General features: G+C 38.5%; 1 protein-coding gene across 9 annotated transcripts in view; it reads left to right on the plus strand.

The window, feature by feature from the left end:
- Window positions 1-21,464, plus strand: part of SLC17A1 (solute carrier family 17 member 1) — a 77,503-nt gene that overhangs the window by 5,965 nt on the left and 50,074 nt on the right. For all 9 annotated transcript variants that reach the window (XR_013373923.1, XR_013373921.1, XR_013373922.1 and 6 more), the window contains 8 exons: window positions 965-1,137; window positions 6,485-6,718; window positions 6,803-6,890; window positions 7,246-7,332; window positions 12,860-12,978; window positions 13,084-13,245; window positions 14,236-14,368; window positions 14,444-14,591. Coding sequence is in view for 5 of the 9 variants with exons in the window: in XM_077886493.1 (XP_077742619.1) it covers window positions 965-1,137; window positions 6,485-6,718; window positions 6,803-6,890; window positions 7,246-7,332; window positions 12,860-12,978; window positions 13,084-13,245; window positions 14,236-14,368; window positions 14,444-14,591 (1,144 nt within the window). In the remaining 4 variants the exon portion in view is untranslated. The remainder of the gene's footprint in view (window positions 1-964; window positions 1,138-6,484; window positions 6,719-6,802; window positions 6,891-7,245; window positions 7,333-12,859; window positions 12,979-13,083; window positions 13,246-14,235; window positions 14,369-14,443; window positions 14,592-21,464) is intronic.

Raw genomic sequence — 21,464 nt, forward strand, 5'->3', positions numbered from 1 at the left:
TTGGGATAATGCCATTTGTTGAAAAAGAGTTTATTTTCCTCCTCTATATTGCATCTTGTGCATTTATTCAAAAGCATTTGACCGGCCAGCCCTGGTGGCTCAGCGGTTTAGCGCCACCTTCAGCCTAGGGCAGGATCCTGGAGACCAGGGATGAGGTCCCACGCCTGGCTCCCTGCATGGAGCCTGCTTCTCCCTCTGCCTGTGTTTCTGCCTCTCTCTCTCTCTCTCTCTGTGTCTGTCATGAATAAATAAATAAAATCTTTAAAAAACAAACAAAAACAAAAGCATTTGGCCATGTCTGTGCATCTGTTTCTGGACTGCCTACACTCTTCCATTGATGAATTTGTTTGACTTTACACCAACATTACACTGATTATTCTAGCTTCACCCTACCTTAAGAAGTACATTATATTTTTATTGCAATTTTTCTGTGCAATGTGCTTATATGACAATTCATAGACCACTGATACAAATTAGAGAATGAAACAGTTTCCTTGAAAGAAAATCTTTGCTGTTATTAAGGGAGCTTGCTTTCAAGACTAACCCAGAGTATTTGTAAGTAGTTCCTTTAAAATAGGCATGAACCAAACTATCTGAAGGACTGGTTTAATTTTCTGGGACATTCTTGTTGGGATTATATTTTAGGGAGGCATGGGACTGCTTCTTATTATATCATAATTTCTTAAAGGCCATTAAGTACAATGAAATTTTAAATTAATATGTAGGGTTCCATAACATACTACTGTATGTCAGCTACACTTGTATATATATATATATATATATATATATATATATATATATATATATACTATTGTATGTCAGTTATACTTGAATATATATATTTCCCAATTTCTGCTTCCTATATATATATATATGGTTCCAAATTTCTGAGTGCCCTTCCTGAAGTTGCTGTATGGTTTTATCTCAGCTGTGTTAACAATGGACACTTTGTTTTACTTCTTAGTTCGAAGTTTTTGTTCCTTCCGCTATGGATTATCTCTCCTCTTGCATCTCTGTAACGTTGCATTAATGGCACAGAACATGTGTCTGAACCTCACAATGGTAATCATGGTGAACAGCACAGGTCCACACAGTTTGCCTAATACCTCCACAGAGGAGCACCTGGATAACATAAAGGTATATGAAAAATACTATCCATAGTCATAAGTTTAAAATCTTATCTTGCTAATTAATTTGTGTAGAGATTGAATGTTATCATAATTGATGTGACAGTAATTATTAGAAAAAGAAATTCAGATCTTCATCTATTTTGCTAGTAACCTAACTGTTTAAACATGTTCCATGATTACAGCATGCCTTAATATTTGTGAAGGGCTTTGTTATGTGAATCTTTCTATATGAAGAAGAAGAAAACCAAGAATTAGGGGCCCTAGAGAAGTTTGACCAGAGAAAAAAGGAGAAAGCATTTCAAACCAGAGTAGAAGTGAAGACACATTGTTTATTTTTTTAAGTTTTTGAATAGACAATATATTTACATGTTTCACTAATATTCTCTCTGGAAGATAATGAGTTGCTACCAATCAGAAGATGTAGTACAAGAAAAAAATGGAAATGAATGGGAAGAATATTGTTTATCTACTCTTTCTATGTTCTGTTATGAATGCACAGGCAAACAAACATACTTTCTTATTTTCACCTTTTTCTACATTAAAAATAACTTGATGTGCAATGTACTGCACCTTAATTTTTTTTACATAATCATCAGAACTAGGCTTAGATATGACACATATGTAGGAATTCCCAGACAGGGAATTTAAAATACCTATAATTAATATGTTAAGGGTCTAATGGAAAAAGTTGGTAACATATAACACTAGATGGGTAATGTCAGTAAAATGAAAACTATGAGAATGAATTAAAAAGAAATAGAAATCAAGGCAACTATAACAGAAATAAAGAATGCCGTGACAAATTCCTAAGTAGTCTCAACATAGCTGAGGGAAGAATCAATGAACTCCAATATGGGTCAACAGAAATTTCTCAAGCTGAAATGAAAGAAAGAGAACAGGTTGGTTGGGAGAAAACTTAACAGAATATCCCAGAATTGTGGATAATATCAAGTGGCTCAGTTGGTTAAACCTTAAATTCTTGATTTCGGCTCAGGTCATGATCTCCTGGTGATAAGATTTGGCTCCACATCTGGCTCCATGCTCAGCTGGCATCTGCTTGAGATTCTCTCCCTCTGCTCCTTCCCTGTTCTCTCAAATAAACAAATTTTTTAATTAAAAAAAGGGCATGTTATATAAATGGCTGGAATACCAGAAAGAAAAAAAGAGAGCAGTAAGAAGTAATATTTGAAAAATTAATGACTGAGAGCTTCCAAAATTACTGGCAGACACCAGACAAGATCGGGCATGTTCAGGGTGGTATGGCCATAGACAAATTATGGCAGACACCAAACCACAAGCCCAAGAAGCTCAAAGAACACCAAACAGTATACTAAAAATATAAATAATTAACAACAAGAAAACCAACTAGACATAAACATATTTAAATTGGAGAAAACCAAGATAATCAGAATATCCTGAATGAAGACAGAGGGAAAAATATCTTACCTACAGAGGAGCCAAGTATAAGAATTACAGAAGACTTCTTATCAGAAACCATCCAAATAAGGAAAGAGGGGGGAAAAATCTTTCAAGTGTTGAAAGAAAACGAATCTGACAAGTTAGAATTCTATATCCAATAAAATTACATCAAAAGTGAAAGAGAATAAAGACTATTTCAGGCAAATAAAAACTGAGGTAATTTATTGCCAGCAGACCTGCCATAAAAGAAATGTTAAAAGGTGGTATATTTTAATCCAACTATATCAATAACCACTTTACTTATTTGTTTGTTTGTTTGTCTTAGAGACAGCCTGTGAGCTGTGTAAGAAGGGGCAAAGGGAAAGGGAGAGAGAGCATCTTAAGCAGGCTCCACATGGAGCCCAACTCTGGGCCTGTTCTCACAACCCTGAGACCATGACCCTGAGATCATAAGCTGAGCCTAAATCCAGAGCTGGACACTTAACCAACTGAAACACACTGGCACCCCTCAATAATCACTTTATTTTTATTTATTCTTTTAGAGATTTTTATTTATTTATTTCAGAGAGAGAGAGAGAGAACATGGTAGGGAGGGGCAGAGGAGGAGACGAGAGAAACCAAATGCAGGGCTCAATCCCCCCTGACCCTGAGATCAGACCTGAGCTGAAATCAAGAGTCAGATGCTCAACAAACTGCACCACCCAGGCACCCCTCAGTAATCACTTTAAATGTGAATGGTCTATATATGCCAGTTAAAAGACAGAAATTTTCAGATTTGATAAGAAAGGTCCTCAGATATGAAGCCTATGAGAAAAGTCTTCTTAAATACAAAGACTCCGATAGATTAAAAGTAAAGAGATAAAGAAAGATGCAAACATTATGCTACCATGAAAACACTAATCAAAAGAAAATTTAAGTAGGCATATTAATTTCAGACAAAGCAGAATTTATAGCAAGAAAGATTATCAGAGATAAAGGAGTATTACCTAATGATTAAGGAGTCAGTTCTCCAAAAAGACTTAATAATCCTAAGCATGCATGTTCCTAACAACAGAGCAGCAAAATACAGAAGGCAAAAACTGTTCAAAATGAAAGTAGAAAGAGACAAACACAAAATTGGTAACTGTTTTCTATTTGTTACATCTGTTCTTTGTTTCCATTTTTTTTTATTTCGTTTTTTCCTTCTCTGGGTTTGAGTATTTTATGTGATTCAATTTGTAGCATTGATACCTTATAACACAGTATTCCCAATTTTGCTGTCCCATCTCTTATCGTAATGCTGTTATTCATTTCACTATCTACATGTTATAAATACCCATGCATGATTACATTATTACCTTAAATAGTTATCTTTTAGATCAACTCAAGATAAAATATTTTATATGTTCTTTATTCTTTTCTGATGCTCTTTATATATATATATATATATATCTCCATGCTTTCAAGCTATCTCACTTTCTGTCTGCAGAAAGAATTTTTTTCTTTTTTATTTTTTTTACAATTTTTTTTAAAGATTTTATTTATTTACTCATGAGAGACAGTGAGAGAGGCAGAGACACAGGCAGAGGCAGAAGCAGGAGCCACACAGGGAGCCTGATGAGGGACTCGATCCTAGGACCCCCGGGATCACGCCCTGAGCTGAAGGCAGGGTTAAACGGCTGGGCCACTGGGGCTGCCCTGCAGAAAGAATTTCTATTAAAATTTCCTTTGTTGGTAATGCTTTTGTTTTTACAAATAAGAAATCTTTGCATAGCCCAAGGCAAAAAAAATCTTTTGCTGTGTTTTCTTCTAGAGGTTTTATAATTTTAGGTTCTACATTTAAATGTAGGATTTATTTAGACTTAATTTTTACATACATTGTGTTGAAGATTCTTTTTCACATATAGATATATACAATTGTTCTAGTTGAAAAGACTCTTCTTTTTTCACTGAATTGTCTTAGAATGTCTGCTGAAAAGAAATCAGTATTTATAGGACTAATACTACCTACTTGATTTTAAGACTTGTCATAAAGCTATAGCAATCAAAACAGCATGGTATAGCTTACAAAAAATAGTTGCTGAAATAGAATAGGAAGTTCAGAAATAGATTCACACACATAAGAAATCCTGATTTTTTTATGATCCACAAAAGAACAAACATAAAATTGGACTCCATCAAAATTCAAAAAAACTGTTGAGAGAATAAAAAGACAAACAGGAGATAGGGGTAAATGTTTTCAAATCATCTAATAAAGGATTTCTATCAAAACTGAATAAAAATGAAACTAAAAGCTCAATTAAAGAAATGGGAAAAATGTGAACAGTTGCTTTACCAAAGAAGATACATGGATGGATGGCAAATACTCATGAAAAGATGCTTTTCTACATCATTAGTCATTAGGAGCAAGCGAATTAAACCACACAGGTTTATTACTACTATATGCAATTCAACTGGCTAAAATTATGAAGATTGGACATTCCAAGTGTTGGCAATTTCTCACATTGTTGGTGAGGATACAAAATGGTAGACTCATTTCAGTTAAGCATATGAGGACCATATGATCCTGCCATTTCATACCAGGTATTTACTGAAGAGAAATGAAAACCTAGAGAACTATAACTATTTTTTGTAAGCTATACCATGCCGTTTTGATTGCTATAGCTCTATAGTTCTATAGGAAACTTCTGGAGATGGAGAATGCATTCATTGCCTTGATTGTGGTTATGCTTTTGTGAGTGTACACATAATTAAAAATTTATCAAGTTGTATGCTTTATGCCAAAGAGTTCAATTGTGACAATTATGCCAATAAGGTTCATTGTGACATCTGTACTTCAAAAATTTGTTAAAATCTTTTTATCTAAATTTTGAATAATCTTGAATTACATTCATTAGATATTTGTAGCATTCCATTGCTTTGGTTTAAATATTGAGAACCCCGTGTTCTAGAGAAATGGCTATTCAGAGGGGCCATCTACTGAATCCTTCACCATAGCAAAAAAGGAGGGAACTTGCACTGTGGAGGCCCTATGGAACCTCTTGCTGTAATCCAAGGAAACTGATCTCCTTCAAATATGAGTCACAGAAAAGGAATTCTCTTTGCTGCCGTACAAAGGTATTAGATGCAAAAGATGAGAAAATATAGCATGTAATTATTCCAAAATATGAAGACTCACCAGAAAACTGTTTCCATAGAGCAGATCTAATTGTAACCTGAAATTACAAAAGGAACCTAAAATCCATGAAGCAATTATAGTTAGGGAAGGAGCACCACAGGGCAGTACATACAGGAGCTCAAAGCAGAGACCGTCAGGCAACAGGAGGCGATGCTCAGGCAGTAGGCAAATGAAGACAAGTTCACAGAACTCAGGGAAGGACTATGGAAAAACCAGACAGAACAGTTTAGAAAAGAAGAGAAACCAAGCAAAAGAAAAGAGAATTGGCCTTCTTCCCTCATTGTGTCATCCATTATTTCCACAGTTCAGCGTGAGACTTTCTCTTTGTGATTTGATCTATCATTACTGTTCTCTCTGGGAGTAGTATTTATGTCGGGGAAATATTGTTTTGTGAATGAAGTTAATATAGAGGAATCGGAGGAAGAGAAAAGGCAAGAGGACATTAATGACTGCGGTAGGCATAGTACTCTACAGAAGAGTTGACATAGTATAGTGATGTTCAAGAAACAAGTATTAAGTGTCCATGCTGCTGTGGGTTCAGAGGGTGTCCTTGACCACAAAGACTTTACATTATAGTTGAAGATACCACTAGTACATGTCAGGACACACAAGAAAAGTTTTTATGACAGGACAGTAAAGATCCCATGATAGAGAAAGGGGCAGAGGGGGAGCTCCTTTAAACTTAGTGGGCTGGCAAACCAGTTACCTTGCATCCCTGAATATTACAGTAACTCACTAGGATGCAGAGTGGTTCCATGTGTCTCCTTATTTCTTTCAGAACCCCGTGTATAACTGGAGTCCTAAAATCCAAGGCATCATCTTCAGTTCCATCTTCTATGGTGTACTCATCACCCAAATTCCTGTTGGATACTTGTCTGAAAAATACTCCATCAAGAAAATGATTGGCTTTTCATTATTCCTCAGCTCTCTACTTAGTCTGTTAATGCCAATGGCAGCTGAAGGTGGTGCAGCTTTCCTCCTGGCATGCCGAGTAGCCCAGGGAGTAGCCCAGGTATTAAGATAACACAAAAACTGAATAGGGTTTAAATTCACAGGAAGTATCAGAAATCAGCTGTCCCAATCCTCCTAATTGCAGGGGTCGGCATTAATATCTCAGCACATGATATGGGTCAAGTGGGCTCCTCCCTTGGAACGAGGCCGACTTACTACCTTGAGTCTATCAGGTAATGACTTAAGGCCTAGAATGTTTGAATCCCATTGTCATTTCATTGTATCATGTTCTTCCTAGAGCTATAAAAGATGTGTGTTTTGAGGTGTCCAGGGCTTTGGAAACCAACTGTTCCAGCATCTTTGTTTTAAAGATGCAGTAACTGTCTAGAATGAAGAAAAGGCTTTTTCATCTCAAACAGCAAGGAAAAAAAAGAGAGGAAAGCAAATATTTTATTATTTTCTTCTGCTCAGTGTTATGCTTTACAAATGTATTTCACTGAAAATTGTTGATTGCTACTGTGAGGCTACATTATCTCTATTCTCAGGTGTCTGTGTTCTTTAGGGGTTTTCTTTGTGTCTTCTGATTAGGAAATCTACTGGGGTCCTTCATTGTTCTGCTTGTGACTGGATTCATCTGCCAGTCCCTGGGCTGGCCCATGGTCTTCTATATTTTTGGTAAGTCTCCTTCTATAACATCCCAGTCATTATTCAGAATTGAAAAAAAATAAAAATAAAAACTGACTATAATGTCAGTTTTATAAATAATTTAATTTATATAAAGCTAACATCAAAAATGACATGACATCAAAAATCATGAATTTCATTGAAGGAAAGGGAGAAGTCAACATTAAGTCCACATTACAAGCAGAACTATACATATGTCATTGTATATAACCTCCACAATTCTATAATGTAGGTACTGGAGATCCATACCCCTTATATGAAACCCTGGGGGAAAGAGATGACCCATTATTGTTCATAAAAAGGAGTATACTAACTGAAGCAATGCTAGGAAGGAGATACGTAGGGGAAGACACCCCAATCCCACTCAACTTTCTCTTTCTTACCTTCTTCTCAGGCTGCTTGCCTAGTCTATCTAGAAAATAGATGACACAGGGGCCTGTTGATGTTCATTCAAGCCAGCTATCTGTGAGCAAGGCAGGATACAGAAGGGTAAAGAATGAAGGGCCTAGAGGGACAAACAGAAGACAACTAATGCATACTGTGAGCAAATGGCAAAGTCATAATGTGAAAACATGCCTTCTGTCTTCCAAATGCCACTGATCTTCATCACTAAATTAGTTAGTCATCAGTAGTAGGTAATGAGTAGTGACAATATCCAAACCCTATACCATGAAACAGGCTGATAACACTGGGACCGTCTAGTCTGGCAAAAAGAAAACTTGAGAGAACATGCATAGAAGAGAAATGCACCCCTGCTCTATATTACAAAATGAAAACTAATTAGCAGAAATTACAGGGAGGTGAGGTTTGTGCTCCAGGAATGACACGCTCAATAATTAATGCTGCCTACCAGTCCTGATCAAAGGTTGGATGACCTCTGACATTCACATTGTATTCCTATTCCAACGTCATATGCATGTGTACAGCAACATATGTCATTTGCAATTAGCATAGGTGGCTCCAGGAGCCTCAGAGAAAAGCACTATGCATTGTACTAGGATAGCAGCTTTCCCATGAATTGCCTCATATGGAGGCACCTGGAATGGGGGGAAAGGCTTAGAGAGTAGCAGGGTAGGGATTCAGGTGGCTGCCTCCACAAATCTTTACCTTGAGGCGTCACATAGTGCCCACCAGATGCTGGATGGCCTGCCCCTGCTGGTGACAGAGGCAAGACTAAAACCAAGAGGTTTTGTTCCATTTGAATATTTTTCTTGATATAGTTAAATAAATCTGGATCCACACTGCTTTAAAGAACAAAATAACATCTGCCTTTGAGCAGCTTCTAATCGCTGGAGAAAATATCCCAAAAGAGCAAATGGCTTACAAACTCACATTTGTGCTTAAAACAGCCATCCATCCTGCTATGTTTCTTTTCACTCAAAACTTCTCAAGTCTCCTCAAATCTCTGAAATGGCTCCCTTTCTTCTCTGCCTTCTCTCATGTCACCTCCCTTTGAACACCTACCTCCTTTTGAGAATTTATTGCTCAATCTGTCTGTACCCACTGCTTCAACTTCCCAGATTTCTTTCTTTTTTTTATAAATTTATTTATTTACGATAGTCGCACACAGAGAGAGAGAGTGAGAGGCAGAGGGAGAAGCAGGCTCCATGCACCGGGAGCCCGACGTGGGACTCGATCCTGGGTCTCTAGGATCGCACCCTGGGCCAAAGGCAGGCGCCAAACCGCTGCGCCACCCAGGGATCCCCACCTCCCGGATTTCTATGCAACTTCTATCTGACTCGTGTCTGACCCATTCTGCCATTGAGACAACCCTTGATCATTTACAGCTTCCATCAGAGTTGCCCTACATCCGCACTGAGCCCATTCTGGCGCCTCTCCAGCCAGACCCTCTTCATGCAGCAGAGTCTGTGGGTTTGAGATTATATGCTCATCAGAGCCCATGGTCATATTCCTAGTCATCACTCCCAGAATTAGTTGCTCAAAACAAGGCTTTTCAAATCTAGCAGGATTCTTCTGCACATCTATTGAATTTAGACTTGGTTGAGGAGGGGCAGGCAAAACTGCTTGCAGAAGATGCAAATGGAACATGATAGGGAAGGCACGAATTTCTATACACATCCAATTAAAACATCTAGTGATATGGGAATGGATCTGGGTAGGAACAAGAGATTAAGCCTCTGACCACAGAGACCAGGGATTTGTGACCAGTGGAATCTAAGAATTCTGACTTTAAATCTCATTCTTTCTCTGGTTTCTTTCAAAAATTTTCTTTGTCTTATATTTTCTGTAGTTTGAATATAATGTACCTTGGTGTAAATTTTTTTGTTTACCCTGTTGGTGTTCTCTTGAGCTTCCTATATCTGGTTTGGCATCTATCATTCATTTTGGAAGACTCTAATTATTACTTCAAATACTGCTCCTGTTCCTTTCTCATTCTTCTCTTTCTGATAGTGTCATATGTATATATTACACCTTTTGTAATTGTCCCACAATTCTTGGATACTGTCTTTTTTTATCCTTTATCTCTATTGGCGATTCAGTTTTGGAAATTTTTATAGACATTTCTTCAGGCTCAATGATCCTTCCTTGGCCATGCCTAGTCTATTGATTAGCCCATTAAAGGCATTCTTCACTTCTAGATTAGTGTTTTTTATTTCTGGCATTCCCTTTTGATTTTCTTTAATATTAGAGTTTTCTGTCTCCTTACATGAATAATATATTTTTGTATGTCGTCCACTTTTTTCCATTAAGAGCTCTTAGTAATATTAGTCACAGTTGTTTTAAATTCTTGATTTGATAATTCCAATATCTTTGAATTGGTTCCAATGCTTGCTGTCTTCAAACTATATTTTTTGTCTTTTAGTATGCCTTATGATTTTGTTGTTGTTGAAAGCTCACCAAGATGTAGTAGGTAATAGGAACTGAAATAGTCTTTCAATGTGAGGTTTTATGTTTATCTGGCTTGGCTAGGGGTTAGGCATTGCTTACTATTTGCTATAGCACTAAGTTTCAGAGACTACAGTTTCTGTTTTTGTGTTTTTACAGACTTCTTAAATAAAGTTTGACACATGCGACTTTTTTTTATTTGTATTCCCATTTATATACAGGGAACCTACTGATGTGGTGGTAAGGTGTGTGTTGGGGGGGAAATAGTATTCTATAGTCATATGATTAGTCTTAGTCTTTCTGGGAGCCTGTGCCTCTGGGCTTCACTTTCAAAAGTCCTTCCCAGTGTTCCCCCCATTAAAGTAAGATAGGAAGGCCAGCGGGGGATGCAGGTGGTATTTCCCTTCCCTTAAGCTGGTTAGGCTCTGGTAAAGGTTTCCCTTGACAGCAGGCTTTGTTAAGAACAGAATGCTCTGGACATAATTCAAAACAGCTACTTTTCCTTTCCCCTCTCTGATCTTCACTGTGAGAACCTGGTTAGGTCTCCGGGAGGTAAAACTCACAAAAGTATGAGGGTCCCTCCAGGACTCCCTCCAACTCCAGATTTTTTACCTCTCAAACTTGTCCACACAGCCTACTGCAATTAACCAATTGCCAGGTTTTCCTACCCTGGTACTGGTTCCCGTGCAGTTTTCTGCTTCTGGGCTTCTGTTTCAGGAAGTTGTAATTCTCTGTATCCACTCATCTGTTTGTCCAATTTGGGGGAAAATAGCTTGCCCTATGTCCTCAATTTTCTGATGGATAAAATAGGAGTTGTCGGATTTTTACTTTATTCAATTTTCTTGTCACGAGGATGGGAGGAATGACTTTCAAGTTCCTTACATGCTGAATCAGAAACCAGAAGTCTCGGGATCCCTGGGTGGCACAGCGGTTTAGCGCCTGCCTTTGGCCCAGGGTGCGATCCTGGAGACCCGGGATCGAATCCCACATCGGGCTCCAGGTGCATGGAGCCTGCTTCTCCCTCTGCTTATGTCTCTGCCTCTCTCTCTCTCTCCCCGATGACTATCATAAATAAATAAAAATTCAAAAAAAAAAAAAAAACCAGAAGTCTCTATCCAGGTCATTTTGAAGTTACATTTCTCAACATAGTATGAGAAGACATATTTTATTTAAGTTTCTTAACAAATCCATAACTTGATTTATAACTTTTAAATGTTCATGTGAGTTTCCAGGCCTCACAAACGTTAGAGTTGCCCAAATCTCCATGCCCATAAATGAAGCAGAAGTTCTTCAGTCCACATTTGACCTGACCTCTTAATCACATCCACCACCATCAATGGTGCCTTTGCCTGACTCTGTGCATTGGATTTTGTTCTTCTGGTCATTCTGTTTTAGTCTTTTGCAGACTTATCCTCTTCCATTTGTTATTAACTCTTGTCTTCAAAACTCTGCCCCAGGCTACTCCTCTAGGACTGTATCTCCACCCTAAAAATATAATTCATGCTAAGTATCAATTACCACTTATTAACCATATGTCCCTGGGAAAGGATGTGGACCCTTCTGAACATCAGTGTTCTCATTTTGAAAAAGAGCTAATAGCACCACATGAGTTTCTGAGTTGACAAAAATAATACATAGGAAGGTACACATTGCACATGTATTTATTAGGCATTCACTTCTATCCACTTACATTTCACCTTGGGATTGGGTTCTCAGGTCATAGAATGATATGGAAATGGTATATTGTAGAAATACCCTTTTAATGCTTTTTAAAGAGTGTTGTAAAAGTCTCAGATCTTACAGTGGCTCCAAATTTCCACATGGTCTGATCCCATCAACTCTTGTCCTTATCTTTTCCCACCCACCCCCCTGCCTCCCCTCCAGTCACACTGGCCTCATGACCTCGGCCTTCGGCACTCTCTGCTCCCTCTGCCCCACATCAATGCCCCAGCCTTCACTGAGCATGACACTCCTCACTTCCTCCTCCTGTAACAACTCTCCATAGCTCTTGTCACTGATATCTAATACCTTTTAGTTATTTACTTTACTTCATCTCTTTCATCCACTAGACAGTAAACTCTATGATGATAGACATTTTTGTATTTTATTCATTGCTACATCCCCAGTACTTAGAATAGTGAATGGTACATAATGGGCATATAATCAATATTTGTCAAATGAATGAATGCATTCTGGAAGACTGATGAATACTACATACTCCCTGTCTTAACAGAAGATTCCTCACAGAAGACATGTATAATCCCTCTGGCCTGGGCTATATCTTAGGAGCATAGCCAAGACCTGGCTCTCAAAGCTAGGTGATTGCTAAGCCCTGTAAAAGTTTAGTTGTGCTATAGTCTCACGGTGGAACACACTGGCAATTTGTAGAGATAAGGGCCTAAGAACAGGGAGTCCCACTACCATGAGCAGAGGGATACAGAGTTTGGATCAGGAGAGACCAAAGGGCTTACCGTCCTTCCTGCAAAATTCATTCTGTAGGCAGAAGTAGCTACAGATACAGAGAGGACATCAAAAATGTAAGACTTGTTGCAATGTTCTAAAGAACAAGGAGGTCCAGGTTCTGTGAGTAATAATGACAAATGTCAATTTGGGAAAGAGCCTTTACTATAGACAGAAACCATTTCTATTTTAACCTGTCCTACTTTGATAGGTGCTTGTGGCTGTGCCCTAAGTCTTCTCTGGTTCGTTCTCTTTTATGATGACCCAAAGGACCACCCATGTATAAGCATCAGTGAGAAGGAATACATCTTGTCCTGCCTCAACCAGCAGGTAGAACACAGATGCTCCACTGTGGTATCTCCCAGATTCTGTGCCAAATGAAAGTGTATTCCAGCTTGTCCTACTGTGCTAATAGTTAATTTTTTTTCTCTCCAGGTCAGCTCAAGCACACAGTCTCTGCCAATCAAAGCTATGATTAAGTCTCTTCCATTCTGGGCCATTGCTTTCGGTTCTTTTGCTTTTCACTGGACAAATACCATTATGGTTTTGTACACTCCAACGTTTATCAAGGCCAAGCTTCACGTGAACATAAAAGAGGTAAGTCTACCTGTGTTCTCCAACTTTATGAAGGACTCTACTCATTTCTTTGTTTCTTATGACTCTAATCCTAGCTCTTGACTGCCCCTACACTGTTTAGCTGATGTTCTGTACCTGGAGATTCACTGTTTCTAAGTCTTATGTTAACATTTCCCAGGAAAAAAAGGTGTAAGCAGTTTCTGGCACTCCCACAATAGAACACACTCACTCATGTTCCCACAGGTTCCCTACCTCCCATTCAATGCACAATCACCCTAAATAGTAGTACTTATGGCTCAGCACCACCATTTCCTACGGAGACTAGGATCCTTCCCTGTCACCCTGCTCAGCTCACTCCCAACCTGTCTCTTGGGATAAGGTAATGAGTCCTGGGTGGAGAACCCATGACTCAGGTCTTGCTTTGAAAGGATGGACATTCTCATTGCTTGTCTGACTTGGAGAATCAATATTCCCTGAACCTTACATTCAATGCCATAATAGCTAGAAAAGACTCCTATAGGAATAGAATGCCCAAAGTGCCATTCATCGATCAACCTCCAGTAACTCACCCCGGGGGCCAACCTAAACAGTGAGGTCCCTTAAGCACTCTCTGATTCAGTGTTATCCTTCTTGAGACCACAGAGAGGTTGAAAGGATTAACAGCAGCGGTTCAGCATAAGGACTGTACGAATGTCTGTAATTGCTGCTATTGCTAGTTCTGCCATTTCCCCCAGGGCAGGCATTCCCCACTCCCAAATGTAGTCTTCCAATTTCTATTCTCCAGGACTTTCAGGTCCTGTGACTCTAAGAACAGAAAACTAGACAGGCTCTGACAACTCTTTCTGACCCCCAAACTATTTTCCTCTTTCTTTTGGGTGGTGTGGCCCCAAGTATGAATTCTGAAGTTGCATGTTGATGGTTTCTTGTATGGCGGTACAAATTTTAGATACTGAATTTTAGTTTAGGGATGACTCTATCATACTCACCCTCACAATAACATTTATTTTCCAGAATGGGCTGCTGTCAGCTCTCCCTTATTTGTTTGCCTGGAGCTTTGGCATCCTAGTAGGTCACCTGACAGACTTCTTCCTGTCCAGGAATATTCTCCGCTTAATTACCATCCGGAAACTCTTCAACACTCTAGGTAAGAACAGCCAGGACATTCAAGCACCTTGAGGCCCTTCGCCTAACCTAACTGCATGTCTGAATCTCTCCCCAGGACTTCTCCTGCCTGCCTTCTTCAGTTTGTGTCTGCTCTACCTGAGTTCCAGCATTTATAGCATGACCATTTTTCTGATACTTGCCAGTTCAACAGGAAGCTTTTGTATGGGTGGAGTACTTATAAATGGCTTGGATATCGCTCCCAGGTAGAGTTTTAAAAATCTCTTTCTTGTATTCAAACTCTCCAGGGTGTTTTAAGATTTCAACTATTTTGGAGTTCATGGCCAACAGTCCAAAATGCTTCCTGAAGAAGCATCAATATAGTTCAGATATATAATGAGTGTAATCATTATGTGCCTAATGATATATTAATGTTTGCAACTCATAAATACATATGAAGTATAGCCTAGTGATTCAGAACACAGATTCTCAAGTCAGGTTAGGTTTTATTTTTTTTTATTTTTTAAGATTTCATTTATTTATTCATGAAAGACACAGAGGAGAGAGAGAGGCAGAGACACAGGCAGAGGGAGAAGCAGGCTCCATGCAGGGAGTCCGATGTGGGACTCGATCCTGGGACTCTAGGATCACGCCCTGGGCCAAAGGCAGGCGCTAATCCACTGAGCCCTTCAGGGATTCCCCAGGTCAGGTTTTAATAGCAGCATGACCACTCTCCTCAAGCAAATCATTTACCTTCTCTGTGTCTGTTTCACACCTATAAAATAAAATAAAAATAAAATAAAATAAAATACAATACAATAAAATAAAATAAAATAAAATAGGAGTAATAAGGGAATACTTACCACAGAGGGTCATTAGAGGATTAAATAAGTTAATTCAGGTCAAGTATATAGAATAGTCCATGGCACATAGCGAACACTGTATAAAGGTTACCTGTTCCTCATGGCTATTGTTATTGTATGCATGTTTATATATTATGAATCCTCATGACAACCCAACAGATAGTAATACTTATTTTATAACTAAGGAAACTGAGGGTCAGATACTTGTCGGCCTAAGATCTCACCACTGGTTTGGGATCTTATCTAGGATTTTAATCTAGATCTGTCTGGTAAAATCTTTTGCTTTTACTGTTATACCTTTTTAAAAGATACATAAGTATGGCTGATGGAAGCAGCCCTGCCATTTGCATAGTTCCAGGGGGCACTGTTTACCTTGTACTTTATAGGGCTAGTAGTCCCTGGGGAACATGCATCCATCAGGAACAGAATTCTCTGAAATTTAGCAAAATATTGGCTGTAGGGTAGAGAGGCAGAATCAAGAAAAAGAATAATCCATATTCTGTCTCAATTCTTATAATGAATCTTGCCCATGATATCCATACAATGTGAGTGCCGGAGTAATGAGGACAGGTATCCATTTGTTTTATTCAGTTCCAAGGCCTTTCTTAAAAATGCTCGCAGGAGTTCTGATTACTTGGAATTATATAAAACATGTAAGGATTATTTGATATAGAAAGCACAATGTCAACTGAGCCGCAGGCATGTTGAAATCAAGAATATATACGGTTCTTTCTGCCCATGGATGCCACCAAGGAAGCACTGTTAAAGTCTCCCCACCGACCACTGTCATGTCTAAGCCAGCGTTTCCCAAAGAGCCTGAACAGCTGCAGAAGCTCTTCATGGAAGGTTTGAGCTTTGAAATGACCAATGAAAGTCTGAGGAGCCATTTTGAGCAACAGGGAATGCTAATGGACTGTGTGGTAATGAGAGATCCAAATGCTAAGGGCTCCAGAGGCTTTGGGTTTGTCACATATGTCGCTGTGGAGGAGGGGGATGCCTCCACAAATGCAAGGACACACAAGGTGGATGGAAGAGTTGTGTAACCAAAGAGGGTTGAATCAAGAGAAGATTCTCAAAGCCCTGGTGCCCACTTAACTGTGAGAAAGATTTTTGTTGGTGGCATTAAAGAACACCACCAAGAGATATTTTGAACAATATGGGAAAGTTGAAGTGATTAAGATCATGACTGACCAAGGCAGTGGCAGAAAGAAAGGTTTTGCTTTTGTAACATTTGATGACCATGACTCTGTAGACAAGATTGTCATTCAAAAATCCCACACTGTGAAGTCACAACTGTGAAGTAAGTAAAGCCTTATTGAAGCAAGAGATGGGTAGTGCTTCATCCAGCCTAAGAGGTCAAAGTGGTTCTGGAAACTTTGGTGGTCACTGTGGAGGGTGGTTTTAGTAGGAATGACAACTGTGGTTGTGGAGGAAACTTCAGTGGGTTAGGTGGTTTTGGTGGTAGTCGAGGTGGTGGTGGATAGGGTGGTGGTAGGGATGGCTATAATGGATTTGGTCATGATGGAAGCAACTTTGGAGGTGGCGGAAGCTGTCATGATTTGGGCAATTAGAACACTCCGTCCTCAAATTTTGGACCCATAGAAGGAGGGAAATTTGGAGGCAGAAGCTCTGCCCCTGTGGTGGTGGAGGTCAATACTTTGCCAAACCATGAAACTAAGGTGGCTATGGTAGTTCCAGCAGCAGCAGCTAGTTCCAGTGGCAGAAGGTTTCAATTACTTCCAGGAAACAAAGCTTAGCAGGAGAAGAGAGCCAGAGAAGTGACAGGGAAGCTACAAGTTACAACAGATTTGTGAACTCAGCCAAGCACAGTGGTGGCAGGGCCTAGCTGCTACAAAGAAGACATGTTTTAGACAATACTCATGTGTATGGGCAGAAAACTCGAGGACTGTATTTGTGACCAATTGTATGACAGGTTATTTTAGTTTCTGTTCTGTGGAAAATGTAAAGCATTCCAACAAAGGCTTTTAGTGTAGATTTTCTTTTCCACCCATGCTGTGGATTGCTAAATGTAAGAGTCTGATCATGACACTAAATGAATGTGTCTTTAAAAAAAGAATGTATATAGAAATAGGGGCACCTGGGTGGTTCAGTCGGTTAAGTACCTGACTCTTGGTTTTAGCTCAGGTCATGATCTTAAGGTACTGGGATTGAGCCCTACATGGAACTCCATGATCAGTGAAGAGTCTACTTGAAATTGTCTTTCCCTCTCTTTCTGCCCCTCCTGCTAATTCTCTTTCTCTCTAAATAAGTAGATAAATCTTTTTTAAAAAAGAGAGAGAGAGAGAGAGAATATATACAGAAATAGAAGAAATTATAAATAGCTAGGATTTTTTTTTTTATTTACTCATGAGACACAGAGAGAAAGAGAGAGGCAGTGACACAGGCAGAGGGAGAAGCAGGCTCCATGCTGGGAGCCTGACATGGGACACGATCTCGGGACTCCAGGATCATGCCCTGGGCTGAAGGCAGGCGCTAAACCACTGAGCCACCCAGGGATCCCCAATAGCTAGGATTTATTGAGCATTTTTTATGTGCCTGTTATGACCCAGCATGGACAAGAAACTGTCCATTATAGTATGGCTGAGGAAACAAAAGACCAGTAAAAAGAATTTATGTAAAGTCACACCGTAATAAGCACTGAGGGCTCATACCTACATATGTCTGCTTCCAACTGACTAGCTGTAGTCACTCCCTCAATAGGGCTATTTGCTAGCATCTGGTCAGGAGGATGCGGAATAATCTCAACCAGCAATGGCTTGAGTAACATAGGACTTGGTCTAAGTTGCATCATTCCAATGGACCCAAATTCCATGTAAGCCAGGTAATTTTGTAGGGCCAGAGAGAATAAATATACTAATCTACAAAGTGGAAAAAATTCTTAGTTCATCCTCAATTTTGGGGGCATATGTGTGTTACAGCTCAACCATATCAATTTGTATTGCTTAAACTATCTTTCATTAATTAGATGAAGACCAAACTTACTTAAGCAAGAATGTTCCTAATCATATACCTTCCTCACCTATTAAAGAGAGTTCCCTTAGAGAATAAAGTTCTAATTTGTCTTTTTAGGGAAATTTAGTCTTTGTTAGAACTAAAGAGTTCTAAGTCAGGGATTATATAGTTTGGAGCAAAACAAAGGTGCAGGAAAAAAGGTCTGGAAGGTAAAAGAAACAAGCAAATGTGATTTTGTTGAGAATATCATTTGGGAAATAAGATTGAAAGAGGGAAGACCTAAGAATGTAATAGTTTCCATCACTTTGGTGCAAGAATAGAAAAGCACAGAGAACTCTAGAGATGTTCTGTAATGCATTAAGAAGAAATTGTCATTGCCTTGACATTCTTAAATGGAGGCTCCAAAAAGACTTCTATAGCTTTTAATTATTTTTGACTGATTGGATGGATTGTACACCCTTGAATTTCCCTCCATGTGGGTCTGAACTATAGTTCAGACATCAGAATCCTATTCAGGCTCTACTAAATCATAGTATGCCAAAATATAAAATTAATAAAATTGAAAGTCTACTTTAATGACTATTAAACTTCCAAATGCCCTTTACCATGGGCTGTTGCAGCTGAAGGATGAGCAAATTTAGAGCTGATTGTTGTCCAGAAAATTACCCTGCATTAGAACAACCTTTGTTTGCATCCCCCATATCACATACTTACTGTTTGAGGACTGAGTGGCATGAGGATAAGACCATAAAACATTGTCACCTACTCTAAGGTCAAAAGAACTGCTCCATCCTATGGATGTGTAATGGTTTTCAGAGGAATTGTCAAAATACTCTGGATTCTTGGCATTGAGGATTCTGTTTGTTTCTCTGACTACAGAATGAAAGCATCTCTTTTAAGTAAAAATAGATCAAGTCCTTTCCTACAGCCATAGCATGCTAAAGACTTCTGAATCTGGGAGGAGAATACAGTCATTAAAGATGTCATAGTTGGGGGCAGCTCCGGTGGTGCAGCGGTTTAGTGCCGCCTGCAGCCTGGGGTGTGATCTTGGAGATCTGGGATCAAGTCCCACATCCGGCTCCCTGCATGGAGCCTGCTTCTCTCTATGCCTATGTCTCTGCCTCTCTCTGTGTGTCTCTCATGAATAAATAAAGTCTCTAAAAAAAAAAAGATGTCATAGTTACCGATATATAATAGGATAAATATAAAGAAAACCACTCCTAGACTTGTCGTAGTAAAATTGCTAAGACTAGAAAGGCAGAGAGAGAGAAAAAGAGATCTCTTAAACACAGCCATAGCAAAAGCCACATTACTTTCTTTTTTTAAAAAATATTTATTTATTTATTTATTTATTTATTTATTTATTTATTTATTTTATTTATTTATTTATTTATGAGAGTCACACAGAGAGAGGCAGAGACATAGGTAGACTCTCTGCAGAGACCCTGATGCGGGACTCAATCCCAGGACCCCCGGATCATGACACAAGCCAAAGGCAGACATTCAACCACTAAGCCACCCAGGTGCCCAGGCACATTGCTTTCAAAGAAGAAATAATAAGACTGGGAACTCCCTTCTCAACGGAAACAATGAAAGCTAGAAGCTAGAACCCAATCTTTAATATGGAAAAAAAGAAAATCATCATTAATTAGAGGTCTATATCCAACAAAAAGTTCCTTCAAAGAATTAAGGTAATATAAAAATATTTTCAGGCAAATTGTGAGAATTCATCAGCAAAGACCTCCAATTAAAACTTTTTAAATGGGAATTCTTTGGGCAGAAGCAAAATAATCACAGATGAAGTATAGAAATACAGGAACAAATAAAGAGGGAGAGGAAAAAAAATAGAGTAAATCTAATAATTACTGAATTTACAAAAGAAAACAATACCATATAAAGTAAAAAAATATGTAGACTAATATGTAAGACAATAAAAAAGACAAAAGATGAGAGGGTATAAATGAATATTGTTCTAAGGTGCTTTCATTAATGAGAATTTGTAAAAATATTCATTTATATCAAACCAAACTCAGTCAAAAATATATGTTTTAATCTCTAGGGTAACTATTGAAGGATAGTAAAAGTGTAAAGGAGATGATATTTTAAAAACACAATGAAAAAGGATCCAAGAAATGAAGTTTAAAAAGGAACATAAAATAGGTGGAAAAAACAGAATAACGATCATATTAAATTAAATGCAGCAGAAAAACATAAAATATAAAAGGACTATATCTTCCAAATTTTGAGTTAATCTGGATGGGAATAAAAGTAGTAACAAAATGTAACAGATTAAAAGAAAAATAAAGGAAAACAGATCAGCCAATGTAGACTTTAAGGCAAAATGCATTACTAGAAATAAAGAATTTTTTAATAATTACTTTAATTCACTAGAAGATATAATACACTAAATTTCTATGCACCTAACATTTTACAACTGTAAAGCAAAATTTGAGAAAACTGTTCAACTTTAACATAGGATTGGGCAAGCTGTGGATGATTGACATTCCAGGTGAGGGAAATTTGGAAACGCTAAATACCAAAAGTAAGGGCACCTGGCTGGCTCAGTTGGTGGAGCATGTGACTCTTGGTCTCGGGGTTGTTCAAAATCACCATTTGAGCCCCACATTGGGTATAGAGACTATTTTTTTAAATATCTTTAAAAATAAAATAAAATACCCAAGGCATCAGACAGCAGCAGAGGCCAATAGGACCAAAGATACAAGAGGATAGCACTTCCAAGGTCAGCTGACAACTCCCATCACTTTTTCCTTGAGATTATTTGCCAATTAGCAAAAGGCTGGTAATTCAGATTTGGCCCTAGGACAAGCCTGCTGCTCTGGATAGAGAAGTTAGTCCAGTGTTTGGGTTGCAAAGGGCTGGAGTGACAATATTGAAAGTTAAGGAAATTTACACATAAAGTCAGCTTTTCCTAGAGATATTTGTTGAATTCTGAAGTTCATTGGGGCAAGTGGCAAAAATCTAAACCAAAACCATAAAAGAAGCATGGCAGAATTTCCTATACTGTCTATACTAAGGAGACAAGATCTAACGAGCCCTGGAGGGACCTGGCTGGATATACTGAGCTCTCCATTTAATAGTATGGAGGGTATTACTTAAGGAACTGTAGGATACTACAGGTAAACTGAGTCTTATTACAATTGCAACCTAACCTCATCTTAGTTCATTCAATAATTAGATTAAAGTGATCACACCCTCCCTTCCAAATCTATCTATTAGAGAAAAGGGTGAATCTTTTCTTGCAAAGTATAACATATTCTTGGAGTCCCTACAGTTCTTACTCAC

The sequence above is a fragment of the Canis aureus genome, chromosome 37, assembly GCF_053574225.1.
Source record: "Canis aureus isolate CA01 chromosome 37, VMU_Caureus_v.1.0, whole genome shotgun sequence".
Taxonomy (NCBI): domain Eukaryota; kingdom Metazoa; phylum Chordata; class Mammalia; order Carnivora; family Canidae; genus Canis; species Canis aureus.